Genomic DNA, 8,823 nt, shown 5'->3' on the forward strand with positions numbered 1-8,823 from the left:
TCAGCTGATTAGGAACCTGAATTCTATCTGCAAATTTAATCCACCCCCTCCCCCTTGCCATGTAATGTTTCACGTTCACATGTTTAGAGGGGTTGGGATGTGGACCTTTCGTGGGCGGGGAGACACTCACTCCGTCTCATATGCAGTGAGCTCACAAGGGCCTTTGTAACCTCATCATCCCCTGGGACCCAAATTTACAAGGCGTCCCTCCCACATGGTTGCTGGATGGGCAAACTTCTCACCAGGCATTTGAACCTAAGTGTCCTGACCCTCCAGCTGCCATGGGAGCCCAACCTGAGGAAGGTCAGAAGGCTTGCTCGAGGGTCCAGACCCTGTTTAAGAGGGTCAAGTCCTTACTCACCAAAACTCACCCCGCTCCTTGAACCTGGGCTGTACCCATGTATATGGGTACGTGTTTGGGCACGTGCCTGAAAGCAAACCGGAGTATCTCCCAACACAGCAGCGGAGTTTGGGCACCATGGGCCTCCCAGAACCTCCAGCCAGGACTGCAGGGGGAGAAGGCTACGCTGCCCACACCCCTGCATGGCCCGCTCCTCTCCCAGCAGACCTGGATGGAATACCACCTTGAAGCAGTGGGGACCGGGTAGGCCTTGGACTGGGAGGGGGTTCTGGAGATGTGTCTGGGGAAGGAGCTCCAGCCTGGCTGAGTGGGGGTGGGAGCCGGGTCTGTCCTGCAGGTGCTGGACACTGGAGAGCGGCTGATGGTCCCCATGGCTATCGTGGAGGTAGATAATCAGGGAGCCTTGTGGAAGTTTCTCCTCTCGGGAGCCATGGCTGGGGCGGTGTCTCACCTGGGCACGGCCCCTCTGGACTGTGCCAAGGTGTACATGCAGGTGCATGGGGAACATGGCGCTGGAGCTGCTGGGATGGGGATGGGCGGAAGTGGAGCTGATGGAGTTCAGGATGGGGGTGAGGGTGTAACCGGAAACAGGTAAAAGGGTGGGGTGGGGAAAGGGGTTGGAGTTGAGAGGATGGTACCAGGGACAAGGATGGGGTGGGGATCAGAGAACTGGGGATGGGGTCTTTGAAGACAAAATAGGACTGGAGAGGAGGAGAAGATGAGGGATGAGATGGGAATGTGAGTAGGTGTTGGGTTTGGGTCTGGGTCGTTTTAGAGAATTCTACGACTAGTGAAGGAAGGCATTGAAGAAGGAATGGGGATGGGAGCGGGTAGGTTTGGAGTTGGGCAGCTGGAGACAGGAGAGGTTGAGCTCCAGGCTGGGATGGGGATGGAGATGGGGTGGAGGTTTCCTCAGAGGGCCAGGGGCCTCCGTATCCCCAGGTCTACTCCTCCAAGACAAATTTCATGAATTTGCTGGGAGGTATACGGAGCATGGTCCAGGAGGCGGGGTGGGGGTGGGGGTGGTGGTGTCTGCTTGCTATGGAGGGGCAATGGTATCAACGTACTCAAGATCGCCCCGGAGTATGCCATCAAGTTCTCTGTCTTTGAACAGGTGGGGGGATGGTCTGCTTTTCCCATCCCCACCCTCAAGCCCTCACCTCTCCTGTACCCACGACCCCCAAGGCCCAGATCCTTATCCAAGACATATGTTCATCCTCCGGGTCCCAGACCTCTTCCCCTGGATGAGCTTCAGGAAGGAAGGAAGGTTAGTTATTCTCTCATTTTCCTCTCTCCTGTCCCAGTGTTAAGAATTACTTCTGCGGAGTGCATGAGTCACCACCCTTTCAGGAATGACTCCTTGCCAGCTCCCTGGCTGTGGCCACTTCCCAGATGCTCATCGACCCCATGGAGGTAAGAGAATATCTGCCCCGTAGAAGATGAAACATGATGAGGTGGTAGCTGCTACTGCTTCCTCCTTCCCCTCCCCCTCCCCCTCCCCCTCTTCCTCCTCTCCTTCTTCATGTAAGATACGTATCAAACTTGTATTCCGGATGGCTACCTGCTGACCTCAACACTATTTACTGAATGGGTCCTCTCCTTTCCCCCAGCAATGACCCAAGACGCCATCATTGTAATTTACTAAATTGGGTAAATTACCTATATTTGTATATATTTGGGTTTATTTCTGACCTTTCTCTTCTTGTCGCTCTGGGGTCTCTTCATGCACTACTATCTTTTAATTTTTTTTTTAATGAATAGACTTTATTTTGTGGCACAGTTTTAGGTTTACAGAAAAATTGAGCAGAATGTACAGAGTGTTTCCATATACCTCTCGCACATACAGAGTTTCCGCTACCATTAACATCTTGCATTTCGGTTGTACTTTGGTTACAATTGATGAGCCAATATTGATACATTATTATTAACCAAAGCCCAGAGTTGACATCAGGGTTCACCCTTTATGTTGTACTTGCTATGGGTTTTGACAAGTAGTCACCATAATAGCATCACACAGAATAATTTCACGGCCGTAAAAAGTCTCTGTACTACACCTATTAACCCCTCCCTCCTTCCCCCAGTCCTTGGGGACCACTGATCATGTTACTGTCTATGTAGTTTTTTTTTTTTTTTTTTTTTTTTTTTGCGGTACGCGGGCCTCTCACTGTTGTGGCCTCTCCCGTTGCGGAGCACAGGCTCCGGACGCGCAGGCTCAGTGGCCATGGCTCACGGGCCCAGCCGCTCCGCGGCATGTGGGATCTTCCCGGACCGGGGCACGAACCCGTGTCCCCTGCATCGGCAGGCGGACTCTCAACCACTGTGCCACCAGGGAAGCCCTGTCTATGAAGTTTTGCCCCACCATTTTTTCTTTTTTTGGCTGCACCACGTGGCATGTGGGATCTTAATTCCCCGACCAGGGATTGAACCCGCACCCACTGCACTGGAAGCGTGGAGTCTTAACCACTGGACCACAAGGGAAGTCCCAGCCCCGTGTTTAATTTTTGAGACTTGATATTATGTCTTATTATTTTCCATCCCTTCTCTTCTTTATCAGTTTTCCAAGCTATTCTCTGTTGAGTTTTTCCATTCAAACTTCAGAAGCAATGCACCTCGTTCAGAACACAAAATCACCTACTGGTATTTGTTTTTTACTGGCATGATGTTCAATTCGTAGTTGAGTTTAGAGATTATTGCCATCCACATGATATCGGTTCTACATATCCGAGAACATTTCCATTTGTTCAAGTCTCCTTTTTTGCCCTTTAATGGTCTTTTAAAGTTTTCTCCACATAATTCTTGCCCTTGTCTGGTTGTTTCTTTCTGTTTTTGGTTTTTTTTTGGCTGCTCTGGGTCTTCATTGCTGCGCGTGGGCTTTCTCTAGTTGCGGCGAGAGGGGGCTACTCTTTGTTGCGGCACGCGGGCTTCTCACTGTCTTCTCGTTACGGAGCACGGGCTCTAGGCGTGTGGGCTTCAGTAGTTGCGGCGCACGGGCTTAGTTGCTCCACAGCATGTGGGATCTTCCTGGACCAGGGATTGAACCCGTGTCCCCTGCATCGGCAGGCGGATTCTTAACCACTGCGCCACCAGGGAAGTCCCCATTCTTTTATATATACATATTCTTTTCCATTATGGTTTATCACAGGACATTGAATATAGTGCCCTGTGCTATATACAGCAGGACCTTACTGTTTATCCATTCTGTATACAATAGTTTGCATCTGTGAAGTGTTTTTGGTTTTGATTGTTGCATAAGAAATTACTGCACTCGGTAGCTTAAAATGATACAGATTTATTATCTCGTTGTTTCTGTGGGTCACGTCTGGGCACTGGCTAATCGGGTCCTCTGCTCAGCGTTTGATCAGGTGGAAATCAAGGTGTCAATTGGGCTACCAATGAACCCATCTGAGGCTTGCAGTCCTCTGCGAAACTCCCTGGTTGTTGGTGGGATTCATTTTCTTATGATTGTAGGACCGAGGTCCTCAGCTCCTGGAGGCCACCCACTGTTTCCTGCCATGTGATCCTCTCCATAACAGTTTGCTTGTTTGAGACCAACCTGAGGGAATTCCCTGATGGTCCAGTGGTTAGAACTCTGCACTTTCACTGCCAAGGGCCAGGTTTGATCCCTGGAACTAAGATCCTGCAAGCTGTGGCACGGCATAAAAAAAAAGAAAAGACACAACCCAAGAGTGTTTCTGATGCTTCCAATCTCTCTGACGCCTTCTGTCTCCGGCAATAGACTCTCTTTTAAAGGGCTCTCCTGATTGGGTCAGGCCCACCCAGGACGATTTCTCTTGATTAACTTAACTGGTTAGGGGCTTTATTACATCTGCAAAATCCCTTCAGCTTTGTCATATCATGTAACCTGACCGAGGGGAGTGACAGCCCATCACATTCACAGGTCTCTAGGCAGGCGGGCTTCAGTAGCTCAAGGGCAGGAGGGAGGGCATTAAATAGATGATGCTATCGGGGGATGGAAATCTTGGGGACCACCTTAGAATTTTGCCTACCACACTCGGTGTGCTGTCTTTTGCACAATTGTAGAGCTGCCAATATTTTGATATTGGGGCATTTCATAAAAATTCCAGTAACTGGCTTCTTTCAGAAAATTGGCAGATCTGGCTACCTGGGGTCCACACTTGCATGGCACTACAGTTGGCTGGCGTTAGGGCAGAGCTGCGGCAGACCCCACCCGGCTCACATCTCTTCCCTCACCCTTTGTTTTAATTTTTTGACCACACCACGCGGCCTGCGGGATCTTAGTTCCCCGACCAGGGATCGAACCCGCGTCCCCTGCGGTGGAAGTGCGGAAGCTTAACCACTGGACCGCCAGGGAAGTCCCTTCCTCACCCTCTTGGGCTGAGAGCACATACAGGCCGAGGCATCTGAGTTTGAAACTCAGCTGTGTGCGTTCCTGAGCAGTTTCCTTCTGTGTAGATGGGGACATGTGGCCATAGTTGGGGGTCACTGAGAGGATTAGATCAAACAAGCCACCTCACTCCTCATCCTCCCCAGGTGCTGAAGACATGGCTGACCCTGTGCCAGACTGGCCAGTACAAGGGCTGCTGGACTGCGCCAGGCATATCGTGGAGCAGGAGGGCACCCGTGTCCTTTACCGCGGCTACCTGATGCTTGGCATCATTCCCTACACCTGCACCGACCTGGCTGTCTACGAGGTGTGGGTCCCGCAGAGGGGGGTGTCAGGGGCGGCGTGAACCCAGGCCTTTAGAGAGCTTCCTCCTGGCCTTTTCTTCTTCTTCTTCTTTTTTTTTTGGCCACGTGGCATGTGGGACCTTAGTTCCCTGACCAGGGATCGAACCCGTGCCGCTGCAGTGGAAGTATGGGGTCCTAACCACTGGCCCACCAGGGAAGTCCCTCTCCTGTCCTTTTTCTCTTGTAGATGCTCAGGTGCCTCTGGCTGAAATCAGGGAGGGATATGGAGGACCCCAGTGGCCTGGTCAGTCTGTCGTCCGTGACACTGTCCACAACCTGTGGCCAGATGGCCAGTTACCCACTGACTTCGGTGCGCACCAGGATGCAAGCCCAAGGTCAGCCTGGCCCTAGAGGCGACCTCGCATGCCCCTCCCCACCTTGCCTCTGCTCTCTGAACTTTCTCATCCCTGCCCCAAACTGACTCCTAAACTCTCCATATCTGATCCTGGCCACCTCTGCTGACCCCTGAATCCACCAAAACTTACACTCACCCCCAAATCTGATCTCAGCCCTTCAATTAACCCTGCACATCACTAAAACTAACATCCAGGGCTTCCCTGGTGGCGCAGTGGTTGGGAGTCCGCCTGCTGATGCAGGGGACACGTGTTCGTGCCCCAGTCTGGGAGGATCCCACATGCCGTGGAGTGGCTGGGCCCGTGAGCCATGGCCGCTGAGCCAGCGCGTCCGGAGCCTGCGCTCTGCGGCGGGAGAGGCCACAGCAGTGAGAGGCCCGCGTACCGCAAAAACAAAAACAAACAACCAGCTCCCAAATGACTCCCACAAACCTCCTTGAATGTGACTCAGGCCCCCATACTGACCTCAAGACATATACTCCCCAAATGACCTCCCAACTTCTCCACATCGGACCCAGCCCTCAATTGACTCCAGAAGTCAAACCGTTTCTAAATTTGCCAAATCTGACTCTGAGACATCCCCAAACTCATAACCACCTGCTGCAGTATGCTGGGAACTCCCCAGATGTGACCACCCCCCAAAGGGGCTCTCAAACCCCTAAACAAATCCTCAAACAGGTCCTTAGCCCAGCACCCTGATCTTGAAAATGTCCCCAAACTATCCCTTAGCACAATCCCCAAATCTCTAGCAGATCTTAGAAATTGGAATGTTTTCTAAGATGTTCCCTACAACAATCTGAAAATTCCTGCCCCTCACTCTCCCCAAACTGACCAATTTCCTCTAAAAGTCTTCCAAACTTCTTTCCAACTGACACCCAGACCCCTTGCTCCTGGCTTCACTGACCCCCCCAACTTTCCAGCCCGCGCCCCCCACCAGAATGCCCAGTCATCTCTGGCCCAGGCTCTGAGCTTGCCTCTGTCCCCGCAGACACCGTGGAGGGTTCGAACCTCACCATGTGTGGAGTCTTCCGGCAGATCCTGGCCCAGCAGGGCTGCCCGGGGCTGTACCGAGGTATGACCCCCTCACGTTACTGAAGGTGTTACCAGCAGGTGGCGTCAGCTATGTGGTGTACGAAGCCATGAAGAAGACCCTGGGCGTTTAAGCAGTGAACTAGGCATACCCTGGGCAGAAATGGACAGGAGGATCCAGTGTCCCCTGGCCCCAAAGAACCCTCCAGGCTTGGGACCCAGGGTGGTTTTTGTCAGAAGCAGGCTGGGGGCCTGGGTCAGAAGATTCCTGGAGGGACTTGCCTGGTGGCTCAGAGTTTAAGAATCCACCTGCCAGTGCAGGGGACATGGGTTCAATCCCTGGTCCAGGAAGATCCCATATGCCATGGAGCAACTAAGCCCATGTGCCACAACTACTGAGCCTGTGCTCTAGAACCCGCGAGCCACAACTACTGAGCCCATGTGCCACCTACTGAAGCCCGCGTGCCTAGAGCCCGTGCTCTGCAACAAGAGAAGCCACCGCAATGAGAAGCCCGGGCACCACAACGAAGAGTAGCCCCCGCTCACTGCAACTAGAGAAAGCCTGTGTGCAGCAACAAAGACCCAACGCAGCCAAAAATAATAATAAATTAAATAAATAACTTAAAAAAAAAAAAGATTCCTGGAGCCTCCTCTCCAGGGTGCAGCCTGGGACTAGTTTGGACTCCAGTCTGACTCGCTGTGACTTGTCCTTGTTCCAGGGCAAAAGGGTGAATGTGGAGACAACCAGGAATAAAGTGATGATTTCTGCTGGACGTGTCTGGGATACCTGGGTCCAGGAGGGCAACTGGGGATCTGTTATACCTGGGTCCAAGAGAGGAGCTGGTTATCTGGAATCTCTGGGTCTAGGACAGAACTAGGACTCCCTGGGTCCAGCAAGAAAGCTAGGGACCTGGAATCCTTGGTTCCAGGAAGTGAGCTAGGGACCTGGAATCCTGGGTCTAGGATAAGACCTGGGGACCCGGTATACCTGGGTCCAGTGGGTAAGCTGGGAACCTGGAATACCCTGGGTCTAAGAAGGAGCTGGGTATCTGGATCCCTGGGTCCTGGAGAGGGGATGGGTACCTTGGGCCCCTCAGTCCTGAATGGGAATTGGAAGCCTGGAAGAAGCCTAGGTCTAGGAGAGAAAATGAGGGCCTAGGATCAGAGCTTGGAGCTCGGATCCAAAGACCTTATGTGAAGCGGATGTGGGGTGTGGAATTAGAGTCTGGGATCCCTCGGTCCTGGGAGGAAACCAAAGGCCCTAGACCCTTGAGTTCGGGAGGAGAGCTGGTTCCGTGAGTGCTGGAAGAGAAGTGGGGGCTCTAGATCCCTGGGTGGAGAGAGGAGAGGGGGTACAGTGGATCCCTCGATTTCCTCTTGCTTTGGGGCCACCCCACCCCCGGAAGCACCCGTCTCCAAGGCCTCAAGCAGGCCACGTGCATGGCCTACCCAGCCAGGTTCCTGGGGCGCTAACCCAGACGTCAGGCCTGAATTCCGGCAGCCGGTCGCCAATGCCCACGTCGGCTGCCATTCACTCCGGCTACGGCTAATCCCCTCCCGCCGTCTGGTGGCCGGCTCCGCCCCAATGCAGCTGCGCTTCCACTGGCTCCCACCAAAACGAAGCACCTTTATTTCCTTCATTGCCATTTGCCCGGAGAGGTGTCAGTCACTTTGCGCCCGCCCCCGCCACTCAACCATTGGCTTGGAAGACAGGACTAGAAAAGGATTCTGGTTAAGACCGAAAGTAATTCAGTCCAAACGCAAGCGCGTCACACAGATCTCGTCAGAGACTGGATACGTTGATTGCCAATCTCTATAAAAACCTCCTTCCATGTGTACTCATTGGCTTGCGTAGACGACTATCTCGCCGGACGCCCGCCCGGCCGTTCAAAGAAGCCTTTCGCCAGATCCCTCCTTCCTGTCCACTTGACTCTTCCGAGCCATCAATCCGGTTCTGAAGCCGCCCACCGATTCTGGAACTCCCGCTTCATTGGGCCTCGGGTCTTCTCGGATCTCCTCGATTTGCCCTCCCAGCGCCGGCAGCCCGCAGCCCACTGCCTCGGAAAGCTGTCGATCTCGCGGCGCCTCCCGCCCACTGCCCCTCGCGGCACTCCGATTGGCCGCTCGCCTCCAGAGCCCGTGATTGGTGTCCCGGGAACAGCAGCCGCCTTCCATTGGCCCGGCGGCGCCGTCCGTCAAGCCGGCGTCGGGAGGGGGCGTCCCTCTCCCCCCTCGTCGTCTTTCCAGCCGCTGGGTTCCCAGAGTGCTCCGCGGCCGTGTGGAGCGAGGCCTTGTTCCCGCGTTGAGCCGCTGCTGCCGCCGCCGCCTCCTCAGCTTCAGCCTCCGCGCCAGGCCCGGCCCCGCCGCGCC

The 8,823-nt window shown here is 53.8% G+C and overlaps 1 protein-coding gene across 1 annotated transcript; it reads left to right on the forward strand.

Moving 5' to 3' along the window:
* Positions 1-281: 281 nt before the first annotated feature.
* SLC25A41 (solute carrier family 25 member 41) lies at positions 282-6,587 on the forward strand. Its single transcript, XM_065874242.1, is given in 11 exon segments — positions 282-378; positions 381-467; positions 682-854; positions 1,304-1,366; positions 1,368-1,486; positions 1,666-1,774; positions 4,874-4,919; positions 4,922-5,034; positions 5,259-5,406; positions 6,413-6,507; positions 6,510-6,587. Coding segments are annotated over 11 exon segments (1,128 nt in total).
* Positions 6,588-8,823: the final 2,236 nt, after the last annotated feature.

This window comes from Phocoena phocoena, chromosome 3, assembly GCF_963924675.1.
Source record: "Phocoena phocoena chromosome 3, mPhoPho1.1, whole genome shotgun sequence".
Lineage (NCBI taxonomy): Eukaryota > Metazoa > Chordata > Mammalia > Artiodactyla > Phocoenidae > Phocoena > Phocoena phocoena.